A 17617-nucleotide genomic window follows, 5' to 3' on the forward strand; every position below is an offset into this window, starting at 1 on the left:
GGGGCTCCGCGGGGCACCGGGACCAACGGGCTCGGTGCAGCAGCGGGGAGAACGGGCTCTGGCACCGGAGGAACTCCGCTCCCGGGGTTACCGGGGGGTCCCGGCCCAAGCCCAGGAGCTCCGGTGCCGGGCAGACCCCGGAGAGGCCGCCGGTGATGTCAGGGCTGCGGGGACCCCCCCTCCGCCCACCGGCACCAAAGGAGGGCCCGGGGGAGCCCCCGCCCGCCGAAAACCGGGGGGACACCGAGCCTCGGGCTCCGTGGGGAGGGGTCCGGACACCCCCGGCGGCTCTCGGGACCCCCCCGGAGGGGTCCGGACACCCCCGGCGGCTCTCGGGACCCCCCCGGTGGGGTCTGGACACCCCCCGGACACCCCCGGCGGCTCTCGGGACCCCCCCGGAGGGATCTGGACACCCCCCGGAGGATCTCGGGACCCCCCCGGTGGGGTCCGGACACCCCCCGGACACCCCCGGAGGCTCTCGGGACCCCCCGAAGCGCCCCCAAAACACGCGACCCCCCCTCCCGCAGCCTCCTTGGGGAAGGACGGGGGGGTCCCCAAAGTGGGGGTGCTCAGATTTGGGGGTTTCGGGAAGGCAGGACCCCAAAACCGGGGGGGATCCCCAAACCTGGAGGGTCCAAAACCCCAAACCCGGGGGGTCCCGAGCCCACCCGAGGGGTCCCCAAACCCCTGGGGGTTCCCAAAATCTGCGAATTCCCAAATCCGGAGGTCCCAAATCTTGGGGATCCATCCGCGGGGTGGATGCCCGGTACCGAAATCGCTGTGCGGGACCCGCCTGTCCTCGGGCCGGTCCATGGTGGAGGCTCCTCCGGTACCTTCCCGGTACCTTCCCGGTACCTCCCGGTACCGCTCCGGTACCTTCCCGGTACTGCTCCGGTACCTCCCGGTACTGCTCCGGTACCCTCCGGTACCCCCCGGTACCGCTCCGGTACCGCTCCGGTACCTTCCCGGTACCTCCCGGTACCCCTCGGTACCTTCCCGGTACTGCTCCGGTACCCTCCGGTACCCCCCGGTACCTTCCCGGTACCTCCCGGTACCCCCTGGTACCTTCCCGGTACCCCCCGGTACCACCCGGTACCCCCCGGTACCCCCCGGTACCTTCCCGGTACCCCCCGGTACCGCCCGGTACCCTCCGATACTGCTCCGGTACCCCCCGGTACCGCTCCGGTACCTTCCCGGTACCCCCCGGTACCGCCCGGTACCCTCCGATACTGCTCCGGTACCCCCCGGTACCGCTCCGGTACCCCCCGGTACCTTCCCGGTACCTCCCGGTACTGCTCCGGTACCTCCCGGTACCTTCCTGGTACCTTCCCGGTACCCGCCGGTACCGCCCGGTGCCTTCCCGGTACCCCCCGGTACCCCCCGGTACCTTCCCGCTACCCCCCGGTACCCCCCGGTACCTTCCCGGTACCGCTCCGGTACCCCCCGGTACCCTCCGGAACCGCCCCGCCCCTCCCGGGGCTCCGGTGGGACCGGAGGGTGTGGGGAGGGGGGATCCGGGGGTCTGGGGGTGCGGGGACCCCCCAGGAGGGGAGGGTGAGGGGCTCAGGGACCCTCCCGAGGGGGATCCGGGGGTCTGGAGGATCAGGGACCCTCCATTGGGGGATCCGGGGGTTCAGGGACCCCCAGGAGGGGGATCCGGGGGTCTGGGGGCTACTCAGAGGGGGGTGTTGGGACACAGAGACCCCCGGGAGGGGTCTGGGGGTTCAGGGACCCCCCAGGAGGGGAGGGTGAGAGGGTCTGGGGGGTCTGGGGGTTCAGGGACCCCCCAGAGGGGAGGGTGAGGGGCTCAGGGACCCTCCATTGGGGGGTCTGGGGGTTCGGGGACCCCCCCAGAGGAGGATCCGGGGGTCTGGGGGTTCGGGGACCCCCCCAGAGGAGGATCCGGGGGTCTGGGGGTGCGGGGACCCCCAGAGGGGAGGGTGAGGGGCTCATGGACCCTCCATTGGGGGGTCTGGGGGTTCAGGGACCCCCCCAGAGGAGGATCCGGGGGTCTGGGGGTTCAGGGACCCCCCAGGAGGGGGATCCGGGGGTCTGGGGGTTCAGGGACCCCCCAGGAGGGGAGGGTGAGGGGGTCTGGGGGGTCCGGGGGTCTCGGGGTGTGGGGACCCCCCACAGGAGAGGGTGAGGGGGATCAGGGACCCTCCATTGGGGGATCCGGGGGTCTGGGGGTGCGGGGACCCCCCAGAGGAGGATCCGGGGGTCTGGGGGTGCGGGGACCCCCAGAGGGGAGGAAGAGGGGCTCAGGGACCCTCCATTGGGGGATCCGGGGGTCTGGGGGTTCAGGGACCCCCCACAGGAGAGGGTGAGGGGCTCAGGGACCCTCCCGAGGGGGATCCGGGGGTCTGGGGGTTCAGGGACCCCCCAGAGGGGAGGGTGAGGGGCTCAGGGCCCCTCCATTGGGGGGTCTGGGGGTTCAGGGACCCCCCAAAGTGGGGAATCTGCTGATTGGGGGGGGAGGGGGTGTGGAGACCCCTCCTGCGGGGCCCTGCGGGGTCTGGGGGGGCGCAGCGACCCCCAGGGTGGCGAACCCAGGAATCAGAGACCCCCCCCCCCAGGAGGGAGATTTTGGGGGGGGGGGGGTGCAAAGACCCCCCCCCAAACACCCAGCACCCCCACCCCCACCCCCACCCCAAGGCCTGGGGGTCCCACCCCGTGCCCCCCACCCCAAACCCGCCAGCTCGAGCTGAAGCCCCCACGGAGTGTGTGTGGGGGGGGGGTCTCCCCGAGCTGCGGGGCGGGACCCCCGCCCAGGTTTGGGGAGGGGTCTTTGGGGCAGGGCCCGTCCCCTTTAAGGCCCCGCGGGGCGTGGGCGCGGCCGCTCACCTGCGCAGGTGACAGCGCCGGAGGTGACGGCGCCGCTCGGGCGCCATGGCCGCCTCCGCCCTCTTCATCCTGGACCTGAAGGGGAAGGTGAGACCCCCACCCAACCCCCGAGACCACCCCCCAAACCCACCCCGGGGGACACCCCCCTGTCCCCTCCGTCCTTGAAGGTCAACCGAGGTCATCGGTGGTGACCCCCGTGACCCCCCGAGGGGTTTTTTGGGGGGGAGGGGGTGCTCTGTGTGTGACACCCCCTCCCCACCCCCTCCGCGACCACCCCCAGACCCTACCGGGGGTCCCCAGGGGGGTCTCTGGGGTGGGGGACACCCCCTTGTCCCCTCTGTCCTTGAAGGTCATCCAAGGTCAGCGGTGGTGACCTCGTGACCTCAAAGGTGTTTTGGGGAGGGGGTGTTCTGTGTGTGACACCCCCTCCCCACCCCCTCCCCAGACCCTACCGGGGGTCCCCAGGGGGGTCTCCGGGGGGGGGGGACACCCCCCTTGTCCCTTCTGTCCTTGAAGGTCATCCAAGGTCAGCAGTGGTGACCCCGTGACCTCACGGTGGGGTGAGCGATTTTGGGGAGGGGGTCTCCCCATTTCTGACCCCTCGCCCCCTCCCCACCCCCTCCCCACTACCCCCAGACCCTACCGGGGGTCCCCAGGGGGGTCTCCGGGGTGGGGGACACCCCCCTTGTCCCCTCTGTCCTTGAAGGTCATCCAAGGTCAGCGGTGGTGACCCCGTGACCTCACGGTGGGGTGAGCGATTTTGGGGAGGGGGTCTCCCCATTTCTGACCCCACACCCCCTCCCCACCCCCTCCCCACCCCCTCCCCAGACCCTACCGGGGGTCCCCAGGGGGGTCTCCGGGGGGGGGGGGGGACACCCCCCTTGTCCCCTCTGTCCTTGAAGGTCATCCAAGGTCAGCGGTGGTGACCCCGTGACCTCACGGTGGGCTGAGCGATTTTGGGGAGGGGGTCTCCCCATTTCTGACCCCACACCCCCTCCCCACCACCCCCAAACCCTACCGGGGGTCCCCAGGGTGGGGGACACCCCCCTTGTCCCCTACACCCCTGAAGGTCATCCAAGGTCAGCGGTGGTGACCCCGTGACCTCACGGTGGGCTGAGCGATTTTGGGGAGGGGGTCTCCCCATTTCTGACCCCTCGCCCCCTCCCCAGCCTCTGATCAGCCGCAGCTACAAGGGGGACGTGGGGCTGGGGGAGATCGAGAACTTCATGGGGGTCCTGCAGCAGCGGGAGGAGGAGGGGACCCTCACCCCCGTCCTGACCTACGGCCACGTCCACTTCCTCTGGATCAAACATGCCAACCTCTACCGTATCCTTCCGGACCCCCCGAGACCCCCCGGGACCCCCAGGGACCCCCCGGGACCCCCAGGGACCCCCAGGACCCCTCCCCACTTTTCCTTGACGCCCCCTCCTCACAGTGGTGGCCACCACCAAGAAGAACGGGAACGCGACCTTGGTCTTCTCCTTCCTCTACAAGGTGGTGGAGGTGAGTTGGGGGTCTCAGGGGGTCTCAGGGTCACCCCAATTTGGGGAGGGGGTGTCAGATGTGTCCCCTCTCACCCCAATTTGGGGAGGGGGTCTCAGATGTACCCCTCCCCAGGTGTTCAGTGAGTATTTCAAGGAGCTGGAGGTGAGCTGGGGGGTCTGGGTCACCCCAATTTGGGGAGGGGGTCTCAGATGTGCCCCCTCCCCAGGTGTTCAGTGAGTATTTCAAGGAGCTGGAGGTGAGTTTGGGGTCTCAGGGTCACCCCAATTTGGGGAGGGGGTCTCAGATGTGCCCCCTCCCACCCCAATTTGGGGAGGGGGTGTCAGATGTGCCCCCTCCCCAGGTGTTCTGTGAGTATTTCAAGGAGCTGGAGGTGAGCTGGGGGGTCTCAGGGTCACCCCAATTTGGGGAGGGGGTCTCAGATGTGCCCCCTCCCCAGGTGTTCTGTGAGTGTTTCAAGGTGGTGGAGGTGAGTTGGGGGTCTCAGGGGGGGTCTGGGTCACCCCAATTTGGGGAGGGGGTGTCAGATGTGCCCCCTCTCACCCGAATTTGGGGAGGGGGTTTGATAGATGTGCCCCCTCCCCAGGTGTTCAGTGAGTATTTCAAGGAGCTGGAGGTGAGTTGGGGGTCTGGGTCACCCGAATTTGGGGAGGGGGTGTCAGATGTGCCCCTCCCCAGGTGTTCAGTGAGTATTTCAAGGAGCTGGAGGTGAGCTGGGGGGTCTCAGGGTCACCCCAATTTGGGGAGGGGGTCTCAGATGTGCCCCTCCCCAGGTGTTCAGTGAGTATTTCAAGGTGGTGGGGGTGAGTTGGGGGTCTCAGGGGGGGTCTCAGGGTCACTCGAATTTGGGGAGGGGGTGTCAGATGTGTCCCCTCTCACCCCAATTTGGGGAGGGGGTCTCAGATGTGTCCCCTCTCACCCCAATTTGGGGAGGGGGTCTCAGATGTGTCCCCTCTCACCCCAATTTGGGGAGGGGGTGTCAGATGTGCCCCTCCCCAGGTGTTCAGTGAGTATTTCAAGGAGCTGGGGGTCTCAGGGGGGGTCTGGGTCACCCCAATTTGGGGAGGGGGTGTCAGATGTGCCCCTCCCCAGGTGTTCAGTGAGTATTTCAAGGTGGTGGAGGTGAGTTGGGGGTCTCAGGGGGTCTCAGGGTCACCCCAATTTGGGGAGGGGGTCTCAGATGTGCCCCCTCCCCAGGTGTTCTGTGAGTATTTCAAGGAGCTGGAGGTGAGTTGGGGGGTCTGGGTCACCCCAATTTGGGGAGGGGGTCTCAGATGTGTCCCCTCTCACCCCAATTTGGGGAGGGGGTGTCAGATGTGTCCCCTCTCACCCCAATTTGGGGAGGGGGTGACAGATGTACCCCTCCCCAGGTGTTCAGTGAGTATTTCAAGGAGCTGGAGGTGAGTTTGGGGTCTCAGGGGGGGTCACCCCAATTTGGGGAGGGGGTCTCAGATGTACCCCTCCCCAGGTGTTCAGTGAGTATTTCAAGGAGCTGGAGGTGAGTTGGGGGTCTGGGTCACCCGAATTTGGGGAGGGGGTGTCAGATGTACCCCTCCCCAGGTGTTCAGTGAGTATTTCAAGGAGCTGGAGGTGAGTTGGGGGTCTCAGGGTCACCCCAATTTGGGGAGGGGGTCTCAGATGTGCCCCTCCCCAGGTGTTCAGTGAGTATTTCAAGGAGCTGGGGGTCTCAGGGGGGGTCTGGGTCACCCGAATTTGGGGAGGGGGTCTCAGATGTACCCCTCCCCAGGTGTTCAGTGAGTATTTCAAGGAGCTGGAGGTGAGCTGGGGGTCTCAGGGTCACCCGAATTTGGGGAGGGGGTCTCAGATGTACCCCTCCCCAGGTGTTCAGTGAGTATTTCAAGGAGCTGGAGGTGAGTTGGGGGTCTCAGGGTCACCCCAATTTGGGGAGGGGGTCTCAGATGTACCCCTCCCCAGGTGTTCAGTGAGTATTTCAAGGAGCTGGAGGTGAGTTGGGGGTCTCAGGGTCACCCCAATTTGGGGAGGGGGTCTCAGATGTGCCCCTCCCCAGGTGTTCAGTGAGTATTTCAAGGAGCTGGGGGTCTCAGGGGGGGTCTGGGTCACCCCAATTTGGGGAGGGGGTCTCAGATGTGCCCCTCCCCAGGTGTTCAGTGAGTATTTCAAGGAGCTGGAGGAGGAGAGCGTCCGCGACAACTTCGTCATCGTCTACGAGCTGCTGGACGAGCTGATGGACTTCGGCTTCCCGCAGACCACCGACAGCAAAATCCTGCAGGAGTGAGCGTGGGGAGGGGTCTCTGGAGGGGCTGGGGTCCCGCCCAGAGCCCCCCCGGTGAGGGAAGGACCCCCTCAGGTACATCACGCAGGAGGGGAAGAAGCTGGAGCGGGGCCGGTGGCGCGTGCCCAGCACGGTGACCAACGCCGTGTCCTGGCGCTCCGAGGGGATCCGCTACAAGAAGAACGAGGTGTTCATCGACGTCATCGAGGCCGTCAACCTGCTGGTGAGGGGCTGGGGAGGGGGCTGGGGAGGGGAGGGGCTGGGGAGGGGCTGGGGAGGGGGCTCGGGGTGGGGAGGGGGGCTGGGGAGGGGCTGGGGAGGGGCTGGGGAGGGGCTGGGGAGGGGCTGGGGAGGGGGTGGGGAGGGGGCTCGGGGTGGGGAGGGGGCTGGGGAGGGGCTGGGGAGGGGGCTCGGGGTGGGGAGGGGGTTTGGGGGCTGGGGAGGGGCTGGGGAGGGGGCTCGGGGTGGGGAGGGGCTGGTGAGGGGCTGGGGAGGGGCTGGGGGTGAGGAGGGGGTTTGGGGGCTGGGGAGGGGCTGGGGAGGGGGCTCGGGGTGGGGAGGGGCTGGGGAGGGGCTGGGGGCTGGGGAGGGGCTGGGGAGGGGCTGGGGAGGGGCTGGGGGTGGGGAGGGGGCTGGTGAGGGGCTGGGGAGGGGCTGGGGGTGGGGAGGGGGCTGGGGAGGGGCTGGGGAGGGGGCTGGGGAGGGGCTGGGGAGGGGCTGGGGGTGGGGAGGGGCTGGTGAGGGGCTGGTGAGGGGCTGGGGGCTGGGGAGGGGCTGGGGAGGGGGCTCGGGGTGGGGAGGGGGTTTGGGGGCTGGGGAGGGGCTGGTGAGGGGCTGGGGAGGGGGCTGGGGAGGGGGCTGGGGGTGGGGAGGGGCTGGGGAGGGGGCTGGTGAGGGGCTGGTGAGGGGCTGGTGAGGGGCTGGGGAGGGGCTGGGGAGGGGGCTGGTGAGGGGCTGGGGAGGGGGCTGGGGGCTGGGGAGGGGCTGGTGAGGGGCTGGGGAGGGGGCTCGGGGTGGGGAGGGGGTGGGGAGGGGGCTGGTGAGGGGCTGGGGAGGGGGCTGGGGAGGGGCTGGTGAGGGGCTGGGGAGGGGGCTCGGGGTGGGGAGGGGGTGGGGAGGGGCTGGGGAGGGGGCTCGGGGTGGGGAGGGGGCTGGTGAGGGGCTGGGGAGGGGGCTCGGGGTGGGGAGGGGGCTCGGGGTGGGGAGGGGGCTGGTGAGGGGCTGGGGAGGGGGCTGGGGAGGGGCTGGGGGTGGGGAGGGGGCTGGGGAGGGGGCTGGGGGTGGGGAGGGGGTTTGGGGGCTGGGGAGGGGCTGGGGAGGGGCTGGGGAGGGGGCTGGGGGTGGGGAGGGGAGGGGGCTGGGGGTGGAGAGGGGGAGGGGGCTGGGGAGGGGGCTGGGGAGGGGGAGGGGATTTGGGGGGTGAGGAGGGGGGTCTGGGGGCTGGGGGTGGGGAGGGGGCTGGGGAGGGGGCTGGGGAGGGGGAGGGGGGCTTGGGGAGGGGGCTGGAGAGGGGGGCTGGGGGTGGGGAGGGGGCTCGGGGAGGGGGGCTGGGAGCTGGGGGTGGGGAGGGGGGTTTGTGGAGGGGGGCTGGGGGCTGGGGAGGGGGCTGGGGGCTGGGGGTGGGGAGGGCGGCTTGGGGAGGGGGGACTGGGGGCTGGTGACGGGGGTTTGGGGAGGGGGTTTGGGGCCTGGGGAGGGGGGCTGGGGGTGGGGAGGGGGCTGGGGAGGGGGGCTTGGGGAGGGGGGCTGGGGGCTGGGGAGGGGGGCTGGGGGTGGGGAGGGGGGCTGGGGGCTGGTGACGGGGGTTTGGGGAGGGGGTTTGGGGCTGGGGAGGGGGTTTGGGGAGGGGGTCTGGGGGGTGGGGAAGGGGGGTCTGGGGGCTGGGGAGGGGGTTTGAGGAGTGGGGACTGGGGGTTTGGGGGCTGAGGAGGGGGGGCTGGGGGGTGGGGAGGGGGTTTGGGCAGTGGGGATGGGGATTAGGGATTGGGGAGGGGGATTGGGGATTGGGGAGGGGGTCTGGGGAGGGATAAGGAGGGGATTGGGGTGGGATGGGGATGGGGATTGGGGAGGGGGGCTGGGGGCTGGGATGGGGATTGGGGAGGGATAAGGAGGGGAGTGGGCTGGGATGGGGATGGGGACGGTGATGGTGGCAGGGCTGGGAATGAGAACAGGGATGAAGAGAATGAGGATGAGGAAGGGGCTGAGGCCGAGGATGAGAACAGGGATGAGGACGGGGCTGAGGATGAGGAAGGAGCTGAGGCCGAGGAAGGCAGTGGTACCGAGGCTGAGGATGAGGAAGGGGCCGAGGCCGAGGATGAGGAAGGGGCCGAGGCCGAGGATGAGGATGAGGATGGGGCCGAGGCCGAGGATGAGGAAGGGGCTGAGGCCGAGGAAGGCAGCGGTTCCGAGGCTGAGGATGAGGATGAGAATGAGGAAGGGGCCAAGGCCGAGGCTGAGGCTGAGGAAGGGGCCGAGGATGAGGATGAGAATGAGGAAGGCAGCGGTTCTGAGGCTGAGGCAGGGGCCGAGGATGAGGATGAGGATGAGGAAGGGGCCGAGGATGAGGATGAGGCCGAGGATGAGGAAGGCAGCGGTTCTGAGGCTGAGGCTGAGGAAGGGGCCGAGGCCGAGGATGAGGATGAGGATGAGGCCGAGGATGAGGAAGGCAGCGGTTCTGAGGCTGAGGCTGAGGAAGGGGCCGAGGATGAGGATGAGGCTGAGGAAGGGGCCGAGGCCGAGGCCGGGGCCGAGGCTGAGGATGAGGAAGGCAGCGGTTCTGAGGCTGAGGCTGAGGAAGGGGCCGAGGCTGAGGATGAGGATGAGGCCGAGGCTGAGGATGAGGATGAGGCTGAGGAAGGCAGCGGTTCCGAGGCTGAGGAAGGGGCCGAGGCTGAGGATGAGGATGAGGCTGAGGAAGGGGCCGGGGCCGAGGCCGAGGCTGAGGAAGGCAGCGGTTCCGAGGCTGAGGCTGAGGAAGGGGCCGAGGATGAGGCTGAGGATGAGGCCGAGGATGAGGAAGGCAGCGGTTCCGAGGCTGAGGCTGAGGAAGGGGCCGAGGATGAGGCTGAGGATGAGGCCGAGGATGAGGAAGGCAGCGGTTCTGAGGCTGAGGCTGAGGAAGGGGCCGAGGATGAGGCTGAGGAAGGGGCCGAGGCCGAGGATGAGGATGAGGATGAGGCCGAGGAAGGCAGCGGTTCCGAGGCTGAGGAAGGGGCCGAGGCTGAGGATGAGGATGAGGAAGGGGCCGAGGCCGAGGCTGAGGAAGGGGCCGAGGCTGAGGATGAGGATGAGGCTGAGGAAGGGGCTGAGGCCGAGGATGAGAACAGGGATGAGGAAGGGGCCGAGGATGAGGCCGAGGCCGAGGAAGGCAGCGGTTCTGAGGCTGAGGAAGGGGCCGAGGCTGAGGCTGAGGAAGGGGCCGAGGCCGGGGCCGAGGAAGGCAGCGGTTCTGAGGCTGAGGATGAGGAAGGGCCGGGGCAGAGGCCGAGGCCGAGGAAGGCAGCGGTTCTGAGGCTGAGGATGAGGAAGGGGCCGGGGCAGAGGCCGAGGCCGAGGAAGGCAGCGGTTCTGAGGCTGAGGATGAGGAAGGGGCCGGGGCAGAGGCCGAGGCCGAGGAAGGCAGCGGTTCCGAGGCTGAGGAAGGGCCGAGGATGAGGCTGAGGCCGAGGCTGAGGAAGGCAGCGGTTCCGAGGCTGAGGAAGGGGCCGAGGCCGGGGCCGAGGAAGGCAGCGGTTCTGAGGCTGAGGATGAGGAAGGGGCCGGGGCCGAGGATGAGGATGAGGAAGGCAGCGGTTCCGAGGCTGAGGATGAGGATGAGGCTGAGGAAGGGGCCGGGGCCGAGGATGAGGATGAGGAAGGCAGCGGTTCCGAGGCCGGCTGTGCCCGCAGGTGAGCGCCAGCGGCAGCGTGGTGCTGAGCGAGGTGCTGGGCACCATCAGGCTGAAGGTTTTCCTCTCGGGAATGCCGGAGCTGCGCCTGGGCCTCAACGACCGCGTCCTCTTCGAGCTGACGGGCCGTGAGTGCCGGGGCGGGGGTCTCAGCCCCCTCCCCATTTCCCCTCCTGATCTCCCCTCCTGGTCCCTGGCAGGGGGGAAGAACAAGTCGGTGGAGCTGGAGGACGTGAAGTTCCACCAGTGCGTCCGTCTGTCCCGCTTCGACAGCGACCGCACCATCTCCTTCATCCCCCCCGACGGTGACTTCGAGCTCATGTCCTACCGCCTGCACACCCAGGTGGGCACGGGGGGCTGGGGGGCTCTGGGGGGCTGAGACCCCCGGCTGGGGGGTGGAAACGCGGGCTGGGGGCTGGAAACGCGGGCTGGGGGCTGGAAACGCGGGCTGGGGGCTGAGACCCCCGGCTGGGGGCTGGAAACATGGGCTGGGGGCTGAGACCCCCGGCTGGGGGATGGAAACCCGGGCTGGGGGCTGAGACCCCCGGCTGGAAACGCGGGCTGGGGGCTGAGACCCCTGGCTGGAAACGCGGGCTGGGGGCTGAGACCCCCGGCTGGAAACCCGGGCCGGGGGCTGAGACCCTCGGGCTGGGGGCTGAGACCCTCGAGCTGGGGGCTGGAAACGCGGGCTGGGGGCTGAGACCCTCGGGCTGGGGGCTGAGACCCCCGGCTGGGGGCTGGAAACCCGGGCTGGGGGCTGAGACCCTCGGGCTGGGGGCTGGAAACGCGGGCTGGGGGCTGAGACCCTCGGGCTGGGGGCTGGAAACGCGGGCTGGGGGCTGAGACCCCCGGCTGGGGGCTGGAAACGCGAGCTGGGGGCTGAGACCCCCGGCTGGAAACGCGGGCTGGGGGCTGAGACACCCGGCTGGAAACCCGGGCCGGGGGCTGAGACCCCCGGGCTGGGGCTGGAAATGCGGGCTGGGGGCTGAGACCCCCGGCTGGGGGCTGGAAACCCGGGCTGGGGGCTGAGACCCCTCTCCTGCGGGGTTGTGACCCCTCCCCACGCGCCCAGCGCCTCCCTGCCCGTGGCCAGGAGCTGTCCTGGGGTCCTGGGGACACCTGGGGGTCTCTGGGGACACCTGGGGGTCTCTGGGGTGACCCCTGGGATCCTGGGTGACCCCTGGGGTCTCTGGGGTGACCCCTGGGGGTCTCTGGGGTGACCCCGGGGGTCTCTGGGGACACCTGGGGGTCTCTGGGGTGACCCCCGGGGGTCTCTGGGGGGACACCTGGGGTCCTGGGGACACCCGGGGGTCTCTGGGGTGACCCCCGGGGGTCTCTGGGGACACCTGGGGGTCTCTGGGGTGACCCCCGGGGTCTCTGGGGGGACACCTGGGGTCTCTGGGGTGACCCCTGGGGTCTCTGGGGGGACACCTGGGGTCTCTGGGGACACCTGGGGGTCTCTGGGGTGACCCCCGGGGGTCTCTGGGGACACCTGGGGGTCTCTGGGGTGACCCCCGGGGTCTCTGGGGGGACACCTGGGGGTCTCTGGGGTGACCCCCGGGGGTCTCTGGGGACACCTGGGGGTCTCTGGGGTGACCCCTGGGGTCTCTGGGGACACCTGGGGGTCTCTGGGGTGACCCCTGGGATCCTGGGGACCCCCGGGGGTCTCTGGGGACACCTGGGGTCTCTGGGGTGACTCCTGGGGGTCTCTGGGGACACCTGGGGGTCTCTGGGGTGAACCCCGGGGGTCTCTGGGGTGACCCTGGGGGTCTCTGGGGTGACCCCTGGGGTCCTGGGGACACCTGGGGGTCTCTGGGGTGACCCCTGGGATCCTGGGTGACCCCCGGGGGTCTCTGGGGTGACCCCTGGGATCCTGGGTGACCCCCGGGGGTCTCTGGGGACACCTGGGGTCTCTGGGGTGACCCCGGGGGTCTCTGGGGACACCTGGGGTCTCTGGGGTGACCCCCGGGGGTCTCTGGGGTGACCCCCGTGTCCCCCCCAGGTGAAGCCGCTGATCTGGATCGAGTCCGTCATCGAGAAGTTCTCCCACAGCCGGGTGGAGATCATGGTCAAGGTGGGCACGGGGGTCCCGCCAGCGCCTCGGGGACCCCCGAGGGACCCTGACCCCCCCTGAGGGACCCCCGAGGGACCCTGACCCCCCTGAGAGACCCCTGACCCCCCCTGAGGGACCCCCGAGGGACCCTGACCCCCCCCTGAGAGACCCCTGACCCCCCCTGAGGGACCCCTGACCCCCCCTGAGAGACCCCTGACACCCCCCGAGGGACCCTGACACCCCCCGAGGGACCCTGACCCCCCCTGAGAGACCCCTGACACCCCCTGAGGGACCCCCAAGGGACCCTGACACCCCCCGAGAGACCCCTGACCCCCCCCGAGGGACCCTGACCCCCCCTGAGGGACCCTGACACCCCCTGAGGGACCCCCAAGGGACCCTGACACCCCCCGAGAGACCCCTGACCCCCCCCGAGGGACCCTGACCCCCCCTGAGGGACCCCCGAGGGACCCTGACCCCCCCTGAGAGACCCCTGACACCCCCCGAGGGACCCTGACACCCCCCTGAGGGACCCCTGAGGGACCCTGACCCCCCTGAGCTACCCCTGACCCCCCTGAGAGACCCCCGAGGGACCCTGACCCCCCCTGAGGGACCCTGACCCCCCCTGAGAGACCCCCGAGGGACCCTGACACCCCCTGAGGGACCCCCGAGGGACCCTGACCCCCCCTGAGGGACCCCCGAGGGACCCTGACCCCCCCTGAGGGACCCCTGACCCCCCTGAGGGACCCCCGAGGGACCCCCGAGGGACCCTGACACCCCCTCAGGGACCCCTGAGTGACCCCAACACCCCCTGAGGGACCCCCAAGCGCCCCCCAACACCCCCTCAGAGCCCCCCCACACCCCCTCAGAGACCCCCAACACCCCCTCAGAGCCCCCTGAGTGACCCCCACACCCCCTCAGGGACCCCCAAGTGCCCCCAACACCCCCTCAGAGACCCCCACACCCCCTCAGGGACCCCCAAGCGCCCCCCAACACCCCCTCAGAGCCCCCCAAGCGCCCCCCACCCCCCCTCCGAGGCCCCCAACACCCCCTCCGAGCCCCCCAACACCCTCTCCGAGTCCCCCAAGTGCCCCCCCCACCCCTCAGAGACCCCCAACAGCCCCTCAGAGCCCCCCACACCCCCTCAGAGCCCCCCACACCCCCTCAGAGCCCCCCACACCCCCTCAGAGGCCCCCCACACCCCCTCAGGGACCCCCAACACCCCCTCAGGGACCCCCAAGTGCCCCCCACCCCCCCTCCGAGCCCCCCAACACCCCCTCAGAGCCCCCCAAGCGCCCCCCCCAACACCCTCTCCGAGCCCCCCAAGCGCCCCCCACCCCCCCTCCGAGCCCCCCAAGTGACCCCAACACCCCCTCAGAGCCCCCCACACCCCCTCAGAGACCCCCACACCCCCTGAGGGACCCCCAAGCGCCCCCCCACCCCCTCCGAGCCCCCCAAGCGCCCCCCACCCCCCCTCCGAGCCCCCCAAGCACCCCCTGAGGGACCCCCAACACCCCCTCCGAGCCCCCCCCACCCCCTCCGAGCCCCCCAAGTGCCCCCCACCCCCCCTCCGAGCCCCCCAACACCCTCTCAGAGCCCCCCAAGCGCCCCCCACCCCCCCTGAGAGCCCCCCAACACCCCCTCAGAGACCCCCAAGTGCCCCCAACAACCCCTCAGAGCCCCCCCACACCCCCTCAGAGCCCCCCAAGTGCCCCCCCCACCCCCTCAGAGCCCCCCAAGTGCCCCCAACACCCCCTCAGAGACCCCGAACACCCCCTCAGAGACCCCCAACAACCCCTCAGAGACCCCCGAGTGCCCCCCACACCCCCTCAGAGACCCCAACACCCCGTCAGAGACCCCTGAGTGCCCCCCACACCCCCTCAGAGCCCCCCAAGCGCCCCCAACACCCCCTCAGAGCCCCCCAACACCCCCTGAGTGACCCCAACACCCCCTCAGAGACCCTCAAGTGCCCCCTCAGAGACCCCCAAGCGCCCCCCACACCCCCTGAGAGACCCCCAAGTGCCCCCAACACACCCTGAGGGACCCCCAAGCGCCCCCCACACCCCCTCAGGGACCCCTGAGTGACCCCAACACCCCCTCCGAGCCCCCCAAGCGCCCCCCCCAGCCCCTCCGAGGCCCCCAAGCGCCCCCCCCCACCCCCTCCGAGCCCCCCAAGTGCCCCCAGCACCCCCTCAGAGACCCCGAACACCCTCTCAGAGCCCCCCAAGCGCCCCCCACCCCCCCTCCGAGCCCCCCAAGCGCCCCCCACCCCCCCTCCGAGCCCCCCAAGTGCCCCCAACACCCCCTCAGAGACCCCGAACACCCCCTCAGAGCCCCCCAAGTGCCCCCAACACCCCCTCAGAGACCCCCAACACCCCCTCAGAGCCCCCCAAGTGCCCCCAACACCCCCTCAGAGCCCCCCAACAACCCCTCCGAGCCCCCCAAGCGCCCCCTGAGTGACCCCAACACCCCCTCAGAGCCCCCCCCAGCCCCTCCGAGCCCCCCAAGCGCCCCCCCCAGCCCCTCCGAGCCCCCCAAGCGCCCCCCACCCCTCCGAGCCCCCCCCCCCGTGTCCCGCAGGCCAAGGGCCAGTTCAAGAAGCAGTCGGTGGCCAATGGCGTGGAGATCTCGGTGCCGGTGCCCAGCGACGCCGACTCCCCCCGGGTGAAGAGCACGGTGGGCTCGGCGCGGTACCTGCCCGAGCGGAACGTGCTCATCTGGAGCATCAAATCCTTCCCCGTGAGCCGAGACCCCCGCCCCTCATCCCACAGCCCCCCCCCCGCGCCGCCCCCGCCTTCTGGGGGGGCTCGGGGGTCTCCCAGCGCCGCTGTGGGGTCGCAGGGGGGGAAGGAGCACCTGATGCGCGCTCACTTCGGGCTGCCCAGCGTGGAGAGGGAGGAAGAGGAAGGGCGGCCGCCCATCGCCGTGCGCTTCGAGATCCCCTACTTCACCGTCTCGGGCATCCAGGTGGGGCTGGGGGGCGCGGGGGGCGTGGGGAGGGGGCGTGGGGGGCTCGGGGAGGGGTCCTGGAGGGGTGGGGAGGGGTCCTGGGGGGCTCGGGGGGCTCGGGGTTCAGGCATGGCGGGGCTGGGGAGGGGTCCTGGGGGGCTCGGGGAGGGGTCCTGGGGGGCTCGGGGGGCGTGGGGGGATCGGGGTTGGGGCCTGGAGGGGTGGGGAGGGGTCCTGGGGAGATCGGGGGGCGTGGGGGGGTCGGGGAGGGGTCCTGGGGGGCTCGGGGGCCGTGGGGGGGTCGGGGGTGGGGAGTGGTGGGGTGGGGAGGGGTCCTGAGGGGCTCGGGGGGCTCGGGGTTCAGGCATGGCAGAACTGGGGAGGGGTCCTGGGGGGCTCGGGGGGCGTGGGGGGCTCGGGGAGGGGTCCTGGGGGGCGTGGGGGGCTCGGGGTTCAGGCATGGCGGGGCTGGGGAAGGGTCCTGGGGGTCTCGGGGGGCGTGGGAGGATCGGGGTTGGGGAGTGGTGGGGTGGGGAGGGGTCCTGAGGGGCTCGGGGGGATCGGGGTTCAGGCATGGCGGGGCTGGGGAGGGGTCCTGGGGGGCTCGGGGAGGGGTCCTGAGGGGCTCGGGGGGATCGGGGTTTGGGGTGGGCTGGGGAAGGGTCCTGGGGGTCTCGGGGGCCGTGGGGGGATCGGGGTTGGGGAATGGCGGGGTGGGGAGGGGTCCTGAGGGGCTCGGGGGGATCGGGGCTCGGGCATGGCAGAACTGGGGAGGGGTCCTGGGGGCTCGGGGAGGGGTCCTGGAGGGGTGGGGAGGGGTCCTGGGGGGCTCGGGGGGATCGGGGGTGGGGAGTGATGGGGTGGGGAGGGGTCCTGGGGGGCTCGGGGAGGGGTCCTGGAGGGGTGGGGAGGGGTCCTGGGGGGCTCGGGGAGGGGTCCTGGAGGGCTCGGGGGGCTCGGGGCTCGGGCATGGCAGAACTGGGGAAGGGTCCTGGGGGGCTCGGGGGGCGTGGGGGGGTCGGGGGGTGGGGAGTGGTGGGGTGGGGAGGGGTCCTGGGGGGCTCGGGGAGGGGTCCTGGGGGGCTCGGGGGTCTCAGGGGTTTGGGGACGGGCAGTGTCCGGGGGTCTGGGGTCTCCAGGGGGGATCCTGGAGGATTTGGGGAGAGGCTGGGGGGTCTCCGTGGGGGTTCCTGGGGGTCCCCGGGGGGGTTCCTGGGGGGTCTCCAGGGGGGGTTCCTGGGGTTCCCGGGGGGGTTCCTGGGGGTCTCCGGGGGGGTCTCTGGGGGGTCTCTGGGGGGTCTCCGGGGGGGTTTCTGGGGGTGATCCCCGGGGGGTTCCTGGGGGTCCCCAGGGGGGTCTCTGGGGGTGACCCCCGGCGCCCCCTCCCCAGGTGAGGTACATGAAGATCATCGAGAAGAGCGGGTACCAGGCGCTGCCCTGGGTGCGCTACATCACCCAGAGCGGGGGTGAGCGGGACCCCCGACCCAAATATCCCTGACACCCCCGGGACCCCCGACCCAAATTACCCCGGGACCCCCAAATTACCCCGACACCCCCGGGACCCCCGACCCAAATTACCCTGACACCCCCAAGTTACCCTGACACCCCCGGGACCCCCGACCCAAATTACCCCGGGACCCCCAAATATCCCTGACACCCCTAAATTACCCGGGGACCCCTGACCCAAATTACCCTGACACCCCCAAGTTACCCTGACACCCCCGGGACCCCTGACCCAAATTACCCTGACACCCCCAAATTACCCGGGGACCCCCGACCCAAATTACCCCGGGACCCCCAAATATCCCTGACACCCCCAAATATCCCTGACACCCCTGGGACCCCCGACCCAAATTACCCTGACACCCCCAAGTTACCCTGACACCCCCGGGACCCCCGACCCAAATTCCTCCAACACCCCCAAATCCCCCCGGGACCCCCCAATCCGGCTCTCCTCTCTCTTGCAGATTATCAGATCCGCACCAGCTGAGGGGGGGGTCTCCCCTGGACCCCCAAATTCCCCCCTGGACCCCCAAATTCCCCCCTGGACCCCCCCCCACGCCCACCCCCCTCCTCTGCACCAATAAAGACGCAGCTGAGACCGGTCCTGCTGGGCTGGGGGGTCTCAGA

General features: G+C 70.8%; 2 protein-coding genes across 3 annotated transcripts; both read left to right on the forward strand.

Annotated features, from left to right (window-relative positions):
- The first annotated feature begins 2815 nt into the window (after nt 1-2815).
- AP1M2 (adaptor related protein complex 1 subunit mu 2) lies at nt 2816-17593 on the forward strand. 2 transcript variants are annotated; one of them, XM_086871386.1, is made up of 12 exons: nt 2817-2931; nt 4014-4170; nt 4280-4347; nt 6470-6600; nt 6677-6824; nt 10490-10616; nt 10689-10831; nt 12491-12562; nt 15119-15277; nt 15380-15505; nt 16878-16953; nt 17455-17593. In XM_086871386.1, exons 1-12 carry the CDS (start codon nt 2890-2892, stop codon nt 17475-17477), a joined length of 1272 nt encoding a protein of 423 aa, XP_086727512.1. In that variant the 5' UTR covers nt 2817-2889; the 3' UTR covers nt 17478-17593. The 2 variants fall into 2 exon arrangements, with proteins under 2 accessions (XP_086727510.1, XP_086727512.1); XM_086871384.1 differs by having other exon boundaries at nt 2816-2931; nt 10490-10831.
- On the forward strand, nt 8762-10424 carry LOC147647636 (uncharacterized; the record flags this gene model as incomplete). The annotated part of the gene is made up of 1 exon (XM_086871465.1): nt 8762-10424. A coding segment is annotated over one exon (1494 nt), but the record flags the coding sequence as incomplete, so codon positions are not given.
- Nucleotides 17594-17617: the final 24 nt, after the last annotated feature.

Source organism: Cyanistes caeruleus, chromosome 35 (genome assembly GCF_971803275.1).
Source record: "Cyanistes caeruleus chromosome 35, bCyaCae1.hap1.1, whole genome shotgun sequence".
Taxonomy (NCBI): domain Eukaryota; kingdom Metazoa; phylum Chordata; class Aves; order Passeriformes; family Paridae; genus Cyanistes; species Cyanistes caeruleus.